Here is a 20175-nt window from a genome sequence, read left to right on the forward strand (position 1 = left end):
ATAACAGATTTTTGAAGTAAACTTTTAAAAAAAATCAATATTCTGTTAAAGATAAGCTTTTCCTAGGAATGTTATCAGGTTTGAGAAAAGGTATACTCTGAAAGGCACAAAAGGAGTTTAGGCACACATCATCTTTTCCATATCCCTACAGCAATAGAAAGAAAATACGCATTCAAAGACAACTTTAAACTCAAGTTCAAACTTGTGAAAACATTGCATGGAATGAAAAACAAAACACATCTTCACATGGACTGATTTATATGGAAAATTGAATCCAAGTAGAATCATTACTCAATTATAGTCTTATTAAAATATTTATAGTTAGTTATCAAAAAACACATTAGCATTAACTGGGGAAGGAAGTGGAAAAAAATACAACCAGAAGTCATTCACAAGCTTCCCTGTACGCCGAAACAGAAGCTCAAGCAAACAATCTTAAGTATTGAAATGCTACTTAAGCAAAAGTTTCCTTACTACAAGATATTCCACTAGAGGGCAGGCTAATACAGCCAACAACCTTGTTCCCTACTTTTCACAAGTAAATCATCAGCCAAGGTCAATCTCAAGTTTCGTATTTCTGAGGGACTGCAAAAGTAGGTTTTGATGCAAAATGTTAAAAAAATCAGTATTTTCCAAAATTCAAGATGGACAATGAACGAGAATACAAATTAGAAAAATAATAGCACCACACCAGTAATTATTCTGTCAATGGTTTTCTTAAGCTTTTACAGAGTGGCTAACATAATACTCTAAAATAGGTAAAGCAAACAATATAAATGGAACTTCATCTTCTGAGAAGCTCTAACAGTTGCTACCGATTTTCACTGTGGTCCTTTGCCCTAATTGGAATCATCATGCAAAAGGCTGTCTACAATTTCAAAAGGTATTTAAGTCTCGGCTGTTTCTATGCAATTAAGATTTCCTCACCTGCGCACAACAGATAAATACAACCGAGATGGTCAGTAGGAAGGCAGATGAAACTATTACATCAACTGAGCGTTGAGGACCTCGACGCTGAAAATAAAGACGTACATATGTCAGTGAAAAACTACCTAGCCAGCATTGTTATTTGGTGGATCCAGTTGGATTCCCATCTGGAACACAGTTTCATCTTGGCTTGCAATTTTGTAATCCAAGTTCCGAACGTCATATTAGAATCCGATAATGTAACTACATTTGAAAACCCTCAAAGGAATATAAGATTAATTCAAGCATACATATCTCAAGGAAACTACAAGAAAAGAAAACATTCATCACTTAGCAAAGGACCTAACTGAACAGGTTAAGTGAAGTAGTTTACATTTAGATAGTTTCTGACAGAACAAATTCAGCATGGCATTGGGCCTTACCAAGTATCGAACTAGTGCTAACAAAAGATTTTGGACAGCATATTGCAATAGGATATCAAGATACGATTTCACACAGAAGTTATTTTTCATTGCTTGCATCGTTACGATGAAAAAAAAAAAAACCTTAGTTGTAAACTACAGTCTCCTCGTGGTAGGTGTAATCAGAACCCAACTCTCTCATACATGAGAATTATCACAGAGCAAGAGGGAAACTGCAGAACCAGCTGACTGTCTTGAGAAATGCAACCTCACTGTTTTCAACCATCTTTTCCTCACTTACTGGCACAATCAATTTTTCTGCCCATTGAGTTTTTTTCCCCCTCAGTTGTTTTTCTTAAAAAAATTAAACATTCTCGGCTGCACTAAAACATGGATAAGCTACAACATACATTTCTACTTCCCATCTTTGTCCTCTGGAGGTGTTACTGTCTAATTGCGTAAATATGAGAATAAGAGGTCTACATTCACAAGGTATAATCATGACTCAAAATATACGTAGAGAAAGAGATCATTAAGCTTAATTACCAAAAAAATTTAAGTGCAAATTTGTACTAATGGTAGGCATGCACTGCTTACATTGAGCCAGTGTTTTGCCTGTGTGAGGCTCAAGATGCGTGCATACGCCAGCTCACATCTTCACAGATGGATACAGGTGTATATATGGAGAGACACAAACACACATACACATACCTACACATACACACATATAATAAAAATATGTATGTGTATATACATATATGACGGTAACGGACTGTTCTCAGCCACCGAATCCTGAAGAACATCAGGACTGAGAATAAAGGTAGGAACTGAATATTCATGTGCACAACCCATCCTAAAGAAAACCAATTACTGAATTTGTTGTTGTCTTTGAAAGGTAATCTGCAGGCACATTTTCGATAAATGCTAAACAAGTACATGTCAGCACCACCATTAAGAGAAGAGGGTCTTGTTCCCTAGCTGCTTGTCCCCACTCCTTTCCTTGCACTAGGCACAAGCGTTTACACAATTACTGCCCAGTGAATCCAGTAAAGCACCAGATGGAGGTGAAAATCACTATTCTCGACAAGTTATTTTTCAGTTTGATCAGTTCCCTACACACCTGTTTCTGACCACTGTTACACAGGGTCTGATACAGCTGTTGTTTTGTTCACCACAACTATACATACGTTTGTGGTGGCATTAGAAGAGGAGATAAAATTCACACGTGCAGTTGTGGGGAAAGCAGGCAAGACACTCAATAGCAGTGCTAGCATATGTAGTTTTAAGTGTCAGAACTACATTCTCACGTAGTTGTTGCCTAAGTGGTGTTACCTTTCTTTACTCCCACCCAACACGTTACAGATTACACAGAAAAAGATGAGAGTCTCTCAAGTGCGATGGTTAAAGGGCACCTCTTTTTACAACCTCCCCAACAGACACTTCTGTAACACAAGGGGTGTGGTAGCCTCGAGGCTTGTAAATACATTGCCTAAATTCCCCTTGGAATAATGTAATCTTTCAAATTTAATTTGAGGCTTTACATTAAAAACTTCATCTGCGTATAGCTTCCTGCCTTCCGCACTAGGCAAAAACCTAGGAAAAAACCTAGTTTCATCTGAGTTTAGAGAAGCTCATTCCACCCCTTCAGGATTAACATCTTTAAAAAAAAACACCTAGAGAGAACATGCTACTATTACCCTAACTTGGAAGTGAAGCCTGTCCAGTAATAGTAGAAACTATTAGAAAGTGGAAAGGAGGGATGCTAGAAAGTAGAGAAGCCTAGACAAAGAGAGACAATGAAATACATGGTGGTAGGTCATCCTCAGAATTTCATGATTAACAGGTGAGATAATCTATTGTATTGTAACTCTAGTCTGTAAAAACACACCACCTTTACCATTTCTATCATTTATATTTCTAAAATAAGTACCTGCCCTACAGCCGTGAAGAATTAATTATTCTTAAAATATTCACTGATGACATAGCACTTGGTAAAAGATATGAACAAAACCATAGGAAACCACTCTACAAACAACTGAAATGGAGACATTTTTAGTCTACCAATGCAAATTAAGTTCTGTAAAGCAGGTCACTTTCTTGGTTTTGTAATAGTTCTCAACAGGGCCAGTTACCCAGTTACAATCTCTGTATGAATACGGTTATGCCTTTGCTCCTTCATTTAGTGAAGCTGTTTCAAAGACTGTTTGAGTGACTTGATCTATGCAGGTAGGTAACGAAAACCCATTTAACATCTAACAAGAAGAAATGGCCATGCGCTGAGATAAAAGGCTTGGGGGAAAAACAGGAGGATTAGTCAACTGAGGTGAATCTCAGACACAACTTTGCGTAACACTTTGTGATAGGGCCCGTGACAGATTGGACAACAACAAAATTACACTAACCCCCTGAACCTCTCTAACAACCAAACCTGAATGATATTCATTGTAAAGGGCTTCCCAGAAGACTGAAAAGATGAGATGGCTGCAGAGCTTCAGTCAGTTATCCTGTTAACATCACGAGCAGTACGTTCAGATCCCACTGAAAGGCAGGATCCTGCAGTAGAATAGTTCACCAGAACATCTGAAGATGTGGAGAATGTACAATTTCTCCATGGCACAAAAGGTAGCAAATGTCATCAGCTGTTTTTGTGATACACCATTATAACAAGAGTACAGTTTAAAAAGTAATTGTTGTAGAAAAATCACTTGCTTTCTTCTAGGTAAAAATAAAAGTGGGTTTTTTTTTTTGGGGGGGGGGAGTGTTTGCTTTTAAGATAACAGTGAAGAGTAAGTCAAAGGCTTAATGACAGAATGCCATGATGCAGGCACTCAGTTGAATCATCTAACACAGCAGAGAGAAAAAGGGGGAACAACTTTGCAAGCAAAGAAAGAGAGAGAGAACACAAGCTTTTCACAAAGGACTGTCAGAATGCTCTGGCTTGAAAAGGACATTTGAGAGATGCAATAATATATTCACTCATATGATATATGAGTTGAGCATACAGTAGAGAAATTGCAGTTGTGGATTAATACAAAAGAACATCTTATGGATACGAACCGGGTGCAACTTCTAGCTTCCTGTGGCATATGTGCACTCACAGTACAAATATTCATTCAAATTATCTTGCTTCATAAATTCCTGTGTTAATGATACTAACTGGTGGGGCTCTTAAGATACCAAGTTTTACACTACAAGTGGGCAGGCATTTACCCAACCTGAGAGACTTTTCTGCTAATATTAGTCATACCAGACCAATACAATTCATGTTTTATACCATGGGAAAAACTAGACATTGACCTTTTCATAATCTAGCTGCCACAGATGCTGTTGGCCAAGAGTCATCAAAATCAAGCGTATAGGGTACACGTGCACCAATAACGATAAGTGTACCTGGGGAAAAATGCAGAACAGAATACAAACTTGCCAATAATAGGATATCGGATATTTTACATGACGGGCTAGGAAGAAGTATATATACCTTTAGATAGGACCTGAGAGAAAGCCACATTTTTATATTTTGTACTTTCTTCAAACGGAAGTGAGGAACCTCCGATTTTCTTGCCCTTCTGGCAGATGTTAGATGACCAAAAAGTTTGGCAAAAAGAAGTCTCTGTGAAGAAAAAAATGAAAATGACTTTAACTGTTATTTGATTTCCCAAGGCACTAAAAAACATGGAGAAAAGGCTTTATTTAATACAAAGTAATGTATAATGTATTAATGTAAAGTAAAATATGTTAACATAGTGCAGAAACAGAAGTAGTGTGTTACTAGAAAGAGGATATACACTAAAAAGTTGTAAAAGTCCTCCTCTTTGACTGAAGAGAAAAAAATGCAGCCAAAGTTCATTTCTTCAAATCTCAGACTTTACAGATCTGCCAAGGTCTTAGAACTCGGGAAAGAAGCAAACCTGCCAACCATTCACACATAAGTGCCTTTACCACAGAAGTTCCTCCCAGAGACCATTCTTAGAAGCAGGCTAAATCTGTTCTACTGTCTTAAATCACATGTTTTGGCCATAATTTGAGAAAAGAAAGCAATTTCTCCCTTGCAGACCAGCGAACACCTATACTTTGCAGCTATTCAGGGAAACTGATACTCTTCTGAAAGTTTAATTGCAAATAACAAGCAATAAAGTAACAAGTACATTACTTCAGTTAGAAGTTCTCTCAGTCTCCAGCCCTGGGACAGATGCGCTAGCAAAGCGGAAAGGGCTTGGCTAAGGTCTAGACTGAACTGTTTTGAATTGAAAGCAAACTGTTTTGAAAGAAATATATTGTTGGAACAAACTGGAAATTTATAGAGCTCTTTTACTGAAACACTTTCTCCCCCTGGAGAACTGAGACAACTTAGGACAGGATTAGGAGCTGGTCAACAAGTTGAGCCAGAAATCTGAAATAAGAGCATGCAAGTTTTCCCTCAGAAATCTCCAGAAAAAAGCTTTAGCAACTGAGACTGTAGAAAACTTCAGTCTGTTGCAACTGAATAACCCTCTTAACTGCAAACCCACTAAAGTATTTGTCATAATTGATCTATAAACCTCAGCACAATGAAAAATACAGGTTTAAAATATTCACAAATCAACAAAACTCAAACATAATCATTTGTTTTGCTTTGGATGAGACCTCTTCACTTGTCATACATACCTGTTTGTACGTTCTCTCTGCCACACACAGCAGGAAAAAGAAAATCCACACTAGAGAGACACGGACTACAAAACTTATAATAACCATTGAGAGAACCAGTATGTCTCCATTTGATCCAAATGCAATAACACAGAGTTCAGTGGCAGAATGCGTAGCTAGTTGTTCCAAATCTTTAGCTTGGGAAAGTCGAAATACAAATGGCATTAAACCCAAGATTAAAGATACAACTTTTCCAAAAATCTGGTAACCAATTCCTGGTATGTAGTTGTTCACCTAGAAACAAAAAAAGTTGTATTTTTAATTTTGCAATAAATCTTGTCCATATTGGTGTCGCTGCTTTACTGTCAAAAAGATCACTTTATAACCTTACACGACATTTTCAATCAAGCGTGTTCACAATTTGCTTCTAAGAAAAAGGAAGTCCTCACACAAGGATTAAACTAAAGATAGTAACGCAGAACGAAGTAAGAGCGCTTAAAACACAGCAAACAGGTATCATAAATCATTAAAAACCCAATAACGCAACACCGCAGTAATAATACTCCAGTGTAGACTCTTATATAAAAAATGCATTCAATACTGAATTAACAAAGAGCATCAGTCATTCTGATTGCAGTCATTATCCCCTAAATCTCACTCCTATTTGTGTTTTGCTTTTAGGTTGTACGCTTTTTGAAGGAATTATGCCTGCCAAAGTGTTTATAGAGCAGGTAGGAGCGCAGGTCCATTGTGCTGGCTGTACCTTTATTAGAATTTACTTCCGTTGCCATTGCACCCAGACCGTACCATCTCCGAGTCAGGTAGAGAGCGCTGCACTAAGTTTGTGAACATAATACAGCCTTCTAACAGTCCGGAGAAAAGAAGCATCACTTTGTAAGAACTCCTGATAGTTCTCTTAAGCTATGCTACGATTTTGCATTCAACCCTACAAGATGTCTGCTCAGTCTATATTGAAATATAATATAATATCAACTAAATGCTTTTCCATTCCCTTCCTCAGGAGAAGTACTTGGAAAAATTACTAGGATAGGGAAGAAGGAAGTCAGACATCCTGCTGCTTCTCTTAGATGTTTGCTTCCCAGAGTGAAAAGCCTTCTTATCCAAATACTCACATCTGTGTTTCTGATATATTTCTAACCTAACATATTAGCAGTTCATAGGAGTTGAGGGGACAAATAAAATTCATGGAATACACTACTTCTGAATGATAAAATAAAGGTTGGCTACATTAGTAAGTACTTAACAATGCAAACACATCTTATTGTCCTACCACTTCAAATTTGGTAGTTCTTGTAATTAACTTCTGGTACAAAGAAATCAGAGTGGTGTATGCCATGGAACAATAATGCTAATACTTTTAAAAAAGTTATTTTCGGCAGTGTTTAGACTCTTAAATATAACATTTGCATAAAGTGAAAAAGATACTCACTCTGTTCATTATCATGCCACTGATTTCAAGCACAGACATATCTGCTTTCTTGCAGTCATTACCCTCCCACACAATTGCGCTTATTTTTTCTAGTCCTGGATTCAGACTATGGATCCAGGGCAAGTGACTCTAGGGAAGACAAGGAATATATTCCATCAGCAATAAACATCTACTCTTGCGTCAATATTTCTTTGTCAGCAATATACTGACAGAAAAGCGTTTAGGCTGACGTTAACATTGTTATGCAGCATTTACTTCTACCATATGTTATGACACATTCTACAAACATGGACCAGAATTCCTGTTTATGGAGAGAGAAGGTGGTGGTGGTGGGGGGGAAATTACATTCCTTATCACACTATGTTTTTGCCCTACAACATTCCTCAAAATCAATCATTCTTTTCAAAGAAATAGTTGTACAGAAACAGAGTAGAGAGATCCCTCTTTCCTCATACTGCTTCTACTAGTCTCCAGTTATTGTCGCTGACGTTAATTGTCTACTTTTTTCCTCAAACATATCACAGAAGAGGGAAATATGAAAACAAAGACCTACTTACAAGCCATCTTTAATTTCACCACATATTTAATGGAATACTTCATTTTCTGATTAATTTTTTCCTAACAGTTCAAAAATACTCCTCTTAGGCTAAGCCTAGGGGCAACTTTATTTTTTTAAATAAAAGATCCTTATTCTAGATAAAGGCGCTCTATGCTAACTATATCTGGCAAAACTCAGGCAGAGCAGTAGGAGTCTGATCAACGTATTTATTAGTTGTAGAGAGGTCGTCTTAATTATAGATTTCCAATGTCTCCCTCTAGAGGGAGTAGCAACACCAGGAGCTGAAACTCAAAAATTCACAGCCTAGAATGAAACAAAAAACACAATCGCAGACAACCAAATTCAGTGAACATACTGCAATTCAACTCCCTGTTCTAAGAACTCCCATTTAAGTGTCTCTACGGAATATGAGCAAAAAGAACTAAAAATAAACCAAAAAAGCAACCAGTGCGTGAAATCTAAATTGCTATCTGTTTTTAATCAACAAAAAATATCATTTTAAGTACAGGTTGTGAGCAAAAAAACCAAACTTGTCTTCTGAGAATTTTTCTTAGTTAGCATTAACACTATTTCTTACAATACATTCCTTAATACTGATGTGTGCACTACCAACATTTATTATATGTTTGGCCAGAAGAAAGTTTAATATTCTCATTTAAACAGTTCAAATAAACAAGAAGCATGCACGTCAAAGATAAGACTTGCATTACAAATATTCCTGGCACTGACCAACATTGGCATGGATTCTACCAAATGCAGACCAATACTTGATTATTAATAATCAAGTATTAACAATAGATTCTGTCTAACACTAATCTGAGACAGGCTGCAACTGAAGTAATGCCCAAACATTAACATTTTCAGAAATGACTGCATATATATTGCTACTGAACAGCATTAAAGAAAAAAAGTAAAATGATTAGCTTTAAGGTAAAAATACATTATCTTTAAATAAGCTTATACTTGCTTTTAAATATGTATGTACGTATATACTTGTATATAAAAAGAAAAGTTTGAAACATGCTTACAGAAAGATAATTCTGCTAGAAAAAAAAAAAGAACATCTACAACACAGGAAGCATAAATCAATCAGCATCTGTCCTGAATTAGAACTAAGATTCAAATACTGAAATACTCTGCAGGCTATTTCAGTATATTGTCTATGCTCTTCATTTGACAAACAAAGGACTGAATAGTAGAAATCAAGTTTTCCTTGTTTTAATTCAAGTATCAAATCACTTCGGCTTTATTACTTTCATTTAACACAAAGTTATTTTTCACAGGCCTCCTGAACCTATGATGATAAAGCTGATTAGACTGGAAACATGTGTATTGTAAAAATCAGAATTAGCGGATATCAACCTGATGAAATGGGTCATCTCTATATTCTTTCTTCACACATGGATTCACTTGAGGGCTTTCTACATCTGTCTCGCTGGTACAGGAAGAGTGGCATTCGGCACAGTGTAAAAGGTCCTCCCACAGCACATCTTCAGTTTCCGACTCCGGCCTTGCACTCTCAGAATCTTGTCTGGAACTTGAACACCGAGAACTGCAACTAGTACCTGATTTAGGTGTATCCTGAAATTAAAATATGCATTGCTATTAATGCAGCTTTTGTACTCTACATTCTTTAAGAGGCCAGTTATAAAGTTCAAATAGAGTGAACCCATGTTTATCTATTTTTTCTGTTCCAATCCATTATCTTTTGAATCAGAAAGTATCACGTGCTTATTAAAGGAGTACCTAAGAAAGAGGCTGCACATTGTTAGACACTATATAAACATGTGATAGACTGTGGTCCCTGACCTGTTGAGGAAGGGTCATATAATGAAGAATCAAATGACATAACTATTAAAAGGAAACGAGTATTTTTCAGATTTCTAAAACTTATTAGTTCAGACTTCAACAGTAATCAATCTAGCCACAGAATCCAAGTATGTCCCAAATGTCTGATTTTATATGGTATAAATTAAGTTTCTTAAAAATTCATTAGAGCTTCATTCTGTGGTTTCAGCTGAACTACTTAGGTACTAATCAAAACATCTTTCTTTGCTTAGTGTAGGTTTTAAATAAATTCACAAAGAAAATTAAATTCAGAAAAGGAGAACAACTTGGATGAAAGCAACATTATGGGATGTAGGGGACAGAGTTGCTGTTATCTCTTCAGCTCCATCCACAGAAATTGAGACTAGATGGAACCAAATCCTAAGTACAGTGACACCACAAAAAGGCTTTGCCAATTGTGCTTGCTTCAATTGTAAAGTCTGCTGGATTCTGTACGATGCGTATTGTTCAACTCACTACTCACCATACGATAAAGTATTCTTTCTCTAAGGCCAAGGTCTTGAAAAAAGAAGGGACAGATTTCTAATCATCCAAGGACTGAGGCCCTGAAATAACCTTCCAAATAAGCAGTGTGGTCATGCATCTAACTAGTTTTAAAAGAAAGTTCGATATGTTCCAGAATGACATTTACAAATTAACAGCCTATTGTAACAGGGGAGTTGACTCTCATAGTCCCCTATAACTTATGTTCTCCCTATTGCTTCTACTAACATACCTTCACAAAGCCAAAGACTGAGTGAGCTTGTTTGAAGACAGGAATACCTCAGGTGTGGAGAGAAAAAATAAACAAGAGTATACGTACCCAATACTTGGTATACATTTAATCTACATATTCATACGTAACAACTTAATTGTTTCTTTTAATGAAGTGTAACTGAGAAGCAAGTGTGTTTTCTTATGTTCAAATTTTACCCACATCTTTGATAATCCTAGAGAAAAATATCAAGTTTGGGGCATTCAAACCCCTCCACACTTTATACACACACAGATACACACACACACACACACAGATATACACAGAGATATAAATCTAATGTTCTCTTCAAAAGAAGAATGCAGAGCCTTGAACTTGTTGCCAGAATCAAGCGGTTTCCTTCAAGACTGGTAAATAGCCTTAAAAGCAGTACCCTCCTACTCATCACCAACTTCTGGCAATTCTCATTCCCTCTTAAAGCAAAATTTATTTCTTACATCTTCTTTCAAGAATGTACTCACTTTTCTACACTCGAAAAAAATCAAATCAAAAAATTTTAGCAGGACTAATAGTTTGGTATGATCTGTAATGTACTTCTACTTGAAGAAGAGTTCTTTTTCCTTGCTAAAAATTATCCTTAATTTATCTTCTGTGGGCAATATTGTAAAGAAATATTTAGAAGTTATCTGCTCTGAACTCTAGCCCTTCCTCTCACAAAGTGAGAGATAGCATTAATGCAGAAACACAGTATATGAACTATCTTCTGTTCTTAAAAATAATAACTAAAACAGTCAAGGATTCTTTTACACAACACAGTCGTTACAGGGTATCATTGAGTCCTGAAGTGAATAAGAACCATGAAAATGGTTGCTAAAACAACAATTAAGTTGACGAATAAACATTCAGATAAAGGAAAATGTAGGACAGAAGTTGGGAGCACATCCACTGACTTCACTAAAAATATATATATTATTTTAAACCCAAAGAAAGCTTTCACAGATTTGAAAACTGTTTCATCTGCTTTGTAGATATGTGGGGGAGGAGAGTTGGTAACAACGAACGAAGGCTTCCTCTTTATGGCATCAGACAGACAAGCAAATGAGTAACATGTGTAAAGTATTACTGCCAAAGCTACTCATAGAGCCAACGTAGTCTCTTTGGTTTCTCAGGAGTTGTACACACTCTTCCTTAGCCAACGTCTTTAGAGTTTTCAAGCTCTAAAATACTCTATGCAAGAGAAAATATATTTAAGCTGGAAAAAATGTGACTGTATTTGTTGCTTTCTGTTTCTTCTTGTCAAATCCTAGCAGCTGCACAAGTGTGCAGCCAAAAGACATCTGCTGTAAGATGGAACTGAAACGTTTCTCAGTATCTACCTGCTAAGACAGTGATCTTAAACTAAACATGCATAAGGCACAGAACATTTAAAAGTTAGCCTTCAAGATCTTTCTTACTGGAGCTTGTATGAAACAAATGAAAGAATAAAAGCAGAAAATAATTACGTTTCTATGCAAAGCACAAATCCCAATGCTTTGTAGTTACTACCACAGAAAGCAGTATGATTTGGACCTTCTAGGAAGGGGTTTATCAAGCAGAAGGCTTATTTAGCAGACTCTATTAAACTCATCTGTGGAGTTTAGTTAGTGGAGTCTAGTCAGAGCTGTAATTACTCTTTACATTCTTTTCCCACAGTCCTAGAAGAAAAATTGGCAGAAATAGCCTGCTCAAAAAAAAAAAAAAAGGTTCTGTTAGGTTGAATACCATTAGCAAAAAGGGTACACGCTTCTTAAAATAGGAAAAAAAAAATCTGTTTTTCTTTTAATGTTCGAGTATCCCTATTCTTAGCTTTGATGTCATTTAGTCCCTTAAAATTTTGGTATTTTTGTGGTCTTTCTGCAATACAATAAGAACAACACTTTTGTTCAGATTTCATAGCAATACTTCAAATGACTGTTTTAATAAACATGAAGGAATGAAAATTTAGAGGTATAGTCAATCTCTTCCACTGAGATTTCTCTTCAACAAAGCTACTGGATCTGAAATACAAACTGAATGGACACCAAAGAATAAGCACTAGCATCAAGGAAATCTGAAATCACAGAAATACATTGCCAATTATCAGATTGCCAAAGAGAGAGAGAGAGAGAGAGAGAGAGAGAGAGAGAGAGAAGTCTCTTTCCTAATATGAAGCCAAAACAAGTTTCCAGAGGAAATAACTAGTGTCAAAAGACAGCAATAGTTATCCGTGTTCTGATGGGAGATCTAAAGAAGATATTTTAGAACCCTTACAACAAATGGAAAGAATGAAGCTCAAAGCAACTAAATTAAAAAAAAAAAAATCAAAACACTGCCATTTGAAATAAAATCCCTTTCCCCATTAGCATGATTTCCAATTAACAGACTCCTAAAAATCAATAAAGGAGATAAAAGATTGAGCGGAAAAAAAAAACAGATGCAAAGAGAGATCAACAGGTTTTAACAATTTACAGAAAAGCAGCAACGGAAAAGAACATACCTCCAAAGGATAGTGTTTCTTATAATGGTGAGATTTCCTGTTTCGAACTGTGCAATCACTAGAAGTGCGCTCTACATGGCGCCGTAAAGAATATCCAGTTTCAGGTCCTTCCTCACTAGAAACTTCGTCTGATAAATTTGTTACTGTCCTGTGAGTATCCTAGTTCAAACAATACAGTATTAATAAAGACATGCACTGATACTAAGTCTTGTTCTGAAATATTGAAACCATATTTCTCTCTGCAACATTATCAATACTCATTTGAACTAAAAATTAATGCATTTTCAATGCTAAAAAGTAAGTACTACAGCAAGTTTTATAAAATAGAAATCGAAATTTCAAAATAAGCATTTCTCAGAGAAGGAAGGGTAGTTCATATTGCACTAAAGAACATTCATACTTTAAATGCGATTTTGTTTAAACAAAAGCTACCCAGGAAAGAGCTATAAGCAATACATCCAGAAGACTGAAAATACAAAATTCTGATAGTAGACACCATAACATTTAATTATCAGCACAAACAGTACAAAGTTAATGCGTGTACCTCCTCTTCCAACTATAACATGCTACAGATAGCTTGTAAAATACTCAGATTGCAAATTTATCCCGCTTTCCTTTTCCCCAATTTAAGCTAGAACAAAAGCAGCGCTTATAGCAAGGGGAAGAAGACAGGGCAGCAAGACTCTTTCAGCTGTCAAAACCTTTTCATACATTTTCACTTTTTAAATAAAAATATGTGATCACAAAATAGGATGCCATGAATTTTCCTTTGGAATCTTCCTGTCATCAGTAAAATGCTACAAGGACAGAAGAAGTGAGGCTATTATCTACAGACACAGAACCTTTTTCCCTGCAAATTGGGCATCATTCTCTCTTCCATGACAAACACCATCTTCTGATCAGGATGGTCACAGTCAGGTTGTTTGCTTCTTCAACAGTTGAGTTGTATAAGGAAAGAGTAACACACAGAACAGCCCGTGGTGTCTTATCTACCACATTTTGCAGTACTGACAAAATATGTTGTCCTTTGGAGGAATGGATGAGAAGAACGAGAGAAGAGAGGAGCCTATTCTAGCCTCTGCCAACTTCTCTTTGAGGTAGGTGTGTACACCGCATGCAAATTAAACACAAACAACATCTCATTCATTCTATTAAATTTAAAACACTTTTTAAAACAAACTTTCTTTTAATCATTGGTTTACTGAATTTTGTCAAGAATGCAAAATGCTTGGAAGTGACAGAGAAAACTGCATCTCAGTGACAATCACTGCTGAAGGAACATCTGCATGGCAACAGTGAAGGAAGCTTTTGTCATCAGTGGAACCTTTATCACTACCATTCTGACTTAATGACACGGATCTTCAAGGGCTTGGTAAATAGTTTAGCTATTGAATCGCACATGCAGTGCCTTTCTTGAATAAAACTGTGAACCTGTAGATCTGGAGTAGAATAATCTTCTCCTTTGATATTATCTTGAAAAAAATCGATCATTGATTGTAGTAAATGTTAGTGAGCCAGAGCCAAGTATAACAGCTGTAATGGCAGTCAATATATGTTCAACTGCCAATGATAAGGAAACAAAAAAAAAGTTATCTTGGAAAAGATATTTTGTAGAAAAGTAAGATGAAAATAGGATAGCCAGGAAACAACTAGATCCAACCAATCAAAATGTTCTGCTTTCTTTCATCACCGTTTTCTCTACCTCTTCCATCTTTCCCACTATAGGGAGCCATCCCTATCTCACTGAGAGGGAAATTGTGCTTTCCTCATCTTCTACAGAGATCAGCCAAAACAAAAGAAGGGAATCGGCAGATGATTCACATATGTTGCTGTTAACTAGGGAATTGGAACCCACCCCCTTTCCCGCCCCATGCAGTGTTTTGATTTCAGCCAGAAGACACCTCCTCTAAAAACCGTATTCTTTTTTTACTGAAATACCACATGCAAATTTGGTGGTATGCCTGTAAAGAAGAGACTTTTGAAGGGGCAAGTGAAAGCAGAGCCTAGGAATTCAGGGTGAAATAAGACGACTTAAGAACATCACTTTGGTCCCAGCACCACAAGCTTACTTTAATTTTGAAAGCATCTTATGTATAAAATAAATGAGAATCCATCAAAAGCACCATAAATATACAACAAATATATAACTTAATAAACTAATAAACTTGTTTTGAAAGAAATGATGCACACTTACTTTGTGATGACTATGACTGTTGAACGTATTTTTTACTGTTGCAGTGCTCCACCCTGACTCTTCTGGCTTAATCACTTCACAGTGATGCCCATGGGCCTGTAGGCATTCTTCATTGCTTCTACCTGGCTTTTTCCCATCAAGGGAGACATAGCCGTTATCAGTCTCTGTTGATTTATCTATTGAGTTCTTTGCTTTCTTAGATCTATATTTGAAACAAATACAGATATGCGATTAATGAATCTTTCAAGGTTTTTTCCAGTCTAAATCCTGTTTACCCTCCTCCACCCATGTTTTAGTTTTACTGTTAAAATGAAGTCAAACTAATAAACAAAACTAACACTCGATCGAATATTTGCAACTTTTCCATCTTCCAGATAACGTCCACTATTTTTTCCTAAAATTGACGTGAAACGAAACGAAGAAAATTATATAATTAGTGACTGAAAGAAGAGAACAGGAAACCTGTATTTCAAAATTAAAATTTCATCACAACCCATTTGGCAGTATAAGAACCATAAGTCCTAACAGTAAATCAGAAGTTTTCTATTCTATCTTAACTAAAAACTAACAAAACAAAAAAGTAAGAGGTATGATAAATTTTCTTTACATATTATTAACTCAAAGTAAAATGCTATTTCTTCAAGTTGGAAATGAGCCTCCTTTTACTACTCTGGACACACAGATTTGTGTTTTAATTCGCTCTGCTTACTGACAAGCCTGCTAATCAGGAGGTGATCTACGCTTTCCCATATTACTCAGTTTTCAAATCACAAAATAAGTTTATGTATTATGCTTAAATAAACTATTAAGAGGAGACTACTAACATCCATGAACAGTCATTCATAATATTCTCTAAAAGTCAAGGCCTTTGCCTAGTCAACAGATGTAGTAACAAGAATATGTAATGCCAGAAACGCGCTCTCTCAAAGCAAAGTTTGGATAATTGCTCTCCCAAATTAGGGAGCACAGTCAATAAAGAAATGAAAAGGAAGTAGAAGCTTGTTATCTTATGGATAGAGGAAATTGTACTTTAACCTGAGTTTCACTTAAGCCTCTGCATCTCAAAGTGACATGGAAAATCTTTATCCAGAAAGCAACGACAATCTTGTATTTTGTTTTGCCTTTACAAAACACTTCAAGTTGATATTAACAGCTATTCATTGGATTCTCAGACTTCTTGTGGGGGGGGGGGGGAAGGAAAAAACCCTTATAAATATATATATATATATATTCTGTAAACTTCAGTTTTAAATAACAGTAAAATACTCTGGACTATTACTCTGGACTAAACTATTTAGAAACTGTCCAGCTGATCTTCCGCATATCCTCTTATGAGGAAGCACTATGATGCGGGAAGACTATCACTGCATTTCCCCATAAAAATAAAACTTAATAGTCACATTAAGTGCTGCAGTTAAGAATCCTTGATTTCAATAGCACTATATTGTGCTGCATTAAGCTCCTTGGGAAGGCATGAACATAAAAGAGGTAAGGATCCTACCACCTGAGACAGGCCCACTCACTGCAAAACATATAAATACCTTCTATAACAGAAACTCACCTTTCACAAGGCTGAAATCTATCTAGCAAGACTCAAAAGTACTGAAAAAATATTAAAATATATGCATCACTGTGCATCACCCTTCTCTTTAATGAGGGAGACATTCTATCAGGGATTGGATTACACAGCAGAAGACTGAATTCCTCTTTGATATGCACATCTTATGAACCAGGATAGTTGCCTCACACCCTTCATGAAATAAGGTATTCCACACACACAGGGAGACGTGAACACAAAAAGGCTAGGGAGAACTGAATAAAGTGGAACAAACACGTTACAAGCAATTCATCTTGCAGAATATGGACACCCTCACCCCTTCCTGGAAGCCAATCGTAACTTTTTTTTTTTTTGGCTCCAGCATGAAGCAACAAGTAGCCAGAACTTCAGCTGGGAAGCTATGTTACAGAACTTACCGACTATTCCCTGACATATTCCCAAAGTTCTTAGTACAGTTTATTTCTAAATGAGTACAAAACCAACAGAAACACTTTTGGTGAATATTATACATTTCCAAAGGTTGTTTTATTATGAGCTTACAAAGGTGAAAAGACAGCAAAATGTTTTAGTACTTTTCATGGTGTAGGAGCAGTTAGTAAGCCCCCTCCCATTTGCAGATTACTAATGGGCTAGCTCATATAGAAAGGTCGTTTTAATTTTCTAAATTCATGAAGTTCACTTAAGACACTACCAAGGCTTTGGAAAAACATGCCAAAACTATCAAAATTAAATGCTTTACAACTTTATTTCTGTGCAGTTCCATAGTGTCATTGTTTAACTAAGGTGAGGAAGATAAAGACAAATGAAGGGACAGAAAGCCTCACTTATTTAATGGAAAAATATACTGTTTGGCTTATGGAATAAAACAAGATCAGCCTTTCCATGCCAGCTCATTGTAAAATAACGAGCTTCAGTTTTGAGCACTACGGAACGAGCAGCTTCGTAGCAGCATTAATAATAATAAAGTATCTCAAATACAGAGGAGTCTGAAGAGGCCAATTTTTAATGCATTAAATAGATTTGGGGGGGATTTTTTGGTGTGTTTTTTAAACAGAGTCAAAGAGAATGCAGTTCTCATCATATACCTATAGATACACATCCAGTCAGACAGCTCCACAGGGTACTAAGCTACATATGTAGATAACAGGACAACCCTTCCAAGTTTGATTTGAGAGGCTTTTACACATATACATAGGCCTTTGCAGTTCTAAATGTTTCAGGTGTAAATAAAACTTGTTTTTCTCCCCATTACTGAATTTCACTGCAGAGATCAAGCTGCATAAAATTGGACTCTTCTGCACGCACATCTAGGAAGTTAGGTTAAAACTGGGAGAATACCATGCCCTCATTTCACATGACCTCTTCCAGAAAAATCATTGTCTCAACTTGAAAACTACTAGAAAGAAGTAGCTTCAAACAACTGACTAAGAATGGGTGAGAGAGAGGAAAAAAAATGTATTTTTAATATACTTTATGTTTATGTATTTATGTTGTGCTTATATTGCTTTTATACATTTATGTGTATGTGTGTGCATATATAGGCCTCTATATGTGTGTGTGTATATGAGTGTGCATATATATATATAAATATACATGGATGGATATATGTGTATATATATATAAAAATAAAACTTTTCAGATAGAAATTAGTTATGTACTGAAGTCCTATGTGCTAGAACTGCAAGAAACACATACTAGGTGGATATCAACCAAGACTTGCTTTGAAAAATAAATAAACCTGAGTGAAATTTTTCATTTAGTTTTAAAGGAAAACAAAGTTACTTTTGGTAAGAATCCCTAAATTAAAGTCTAAAACTCAGCTGAGAAATGCATAAACTTAAAGTTAAGCTTTCACCCACTATATCGCATTAAAACAATAAAAAATATGAATACTTTCTCATCTGATAGAAATGCATAGCTTCCTAGAATTACTATATATACACACTATTAATCAACTTGTTAAAATTTCATGCTGGAAGTAAAAATATTTTAAGAGCAAGAAGGACAACACTAAAAAAATCCTTGAATGAATGCAAAAAGGTCCTACAAAGCCTGAACATACCCAAAAGCTAGGTCAAGCAGGGCTTCAAGTCTTATTCATGCATTAGCTAGAAACAATAACAAATATTTAAATTGAGTTTCTGGAAGATGGTAGATTTTCCTTATCAAATACTCCCACGGGCTTTCACTGGGATCGGTTAAACTCTTTCCTTGTACATTGAAAAGGTTGTTCAGGATTGAAAACTGTTCAAAAGTTAAAATTTTAAGTATTCCATAATTGGTTCTCTGGAGTAACGTGACCGAACAACAAACCCCCAGAGGAGATGGGCAAGGGCGAGGTGCCCAGGAAGCTCAGGGAAGAACGTAGGGTGTGACAGACCGTGGCTGTGGCACAGAAAGCTGACCATCTCAACACAAAGGGGACCAGCTTAGATAAACAGCTATGTCACATGGATCAACTGACTACATCTCTTTTGACACCACCAGTTGATCCACTCAACTGAGTGTGAATGTCTCCCTGAGTTAACCAAACCAGCATGGGAGTACTGTATAGGTTTCTTAGCCCAGAGTATAACAACTGAACAACTAACAAAAGAATTTCAGAGAGAGCAACAGGCTTGAGCTGGTTTAAACCTATGTATTCCGTCCTAGTGACTGGGGACGCCCAACATCATGACGGTGAGCATATTATAGAGCTATAATATGATTCCTGCTAACGGGGATCACATTAGTAGCGTTCCCCATAATAATTAGAATTTCTTAAATTGTCAGTGTGATGGATTAAAATTCAGAATTATATTTTACTGGTTGGATTGAATTCTACCACTCAGAAGGATATTTAGTTAACGCGCAACTCCAGATAAGCCATTTGCATACATTCAGGTGGAGATTAGGTACATCACATACTGCGCTAGAGTAAGAGGATAATTTCTGAAATTAATTTTGAAACCATGTATTTAAGGACTGTATATAAAACTCCAGAAAATGATTTGCAATACAAATTTTAAATCAAGATGGTAAACTTTAATTCACTATGCAACATTAATGTTATCTCAAAATTTAATACGTTATAATGTTAACAACTGCTGTAAATAAACACTAATGAGACATTCCACAGCCCTATTTAAAAGGGCTTCAAAATATGCCTTAGGAAACAGGACAAATGTCACTTTGCAGCTTCCTTGCACTGGGTTTCATACCGATTTCTTACCAAAAACTTCACCAGCTTAAGTAGTCCACATCCCCCACACTGAGCTTCTGCTCACTCGTTCCTACTCCCACTCTGCCCTTCCATTCTGCTGACACAGTTGCTTGCCTCGCCATGAGAAAAATTAGGTGATCAAACTGATCTGCATGATATCCTTTTCAGCTGGGCCAGTTCCTGATATGGTTCACTCTCCAGACA

The 20175-nt window shown here is 36.2% G+C and overlaps 1 protein-coding gene across 5 annotated transcripts in view; it reads right to left on the reverse strand.

Moving 5' to 3' along the window:
• The window catches only part of PHTF2 (putative homeodomain transcription factor 2), a 76243-nt gene that overhangs the window by 11479 nt on the left and 44589 nt on the right, over window positions 1-20175 (reverse strand). For all 5 annotated transcript variants that reach the window (XM_068925417.1, XM_068925584.1, XM_068925504.1 and 2 more), the window contains 7 exons: window positions 15212-15413; window positions 13018-13176; window positions 9323-9541; window positions 7402-7530; window positions 5973-6245; window positions 4807-4938; window positions 928-1014 (listed from right to left, as the gene is read on the reverse strand). In XM_068925417.1, the coding sequence (XP_068781518.1) occupies window positions 928-1014; window positions 4807-4938; window positions 5973-6245; window positions 7402-7530; window positions 9323-9541; window positions 13018-13176; window positions 15212-15413 (1201 nt within the window). The remainder of the gene's footprint in view (window positions 1-927; window positions 1015-4806; window positions 4939-5972; window positions 6246-7401; window positions 7531-9322; window positions 9542-13017; window positions 13177-15211; window positions 15414-20175) is intronic.

The sequence above is a fragment of the Struthio camelus genome, chromosome 1, assembly GCF_040807025.1.
Source record: "Struthio camelus isolate bStrCam1 chromosome 1, bStrCam1.hap1, whole genome shotgun sequence".
Taxonomy (NCBI): Eukaryota; Metazoa; Chordata; class Aves; order Struthioniformes; family Struthionidae; genus Struthio; species Struthio camelus.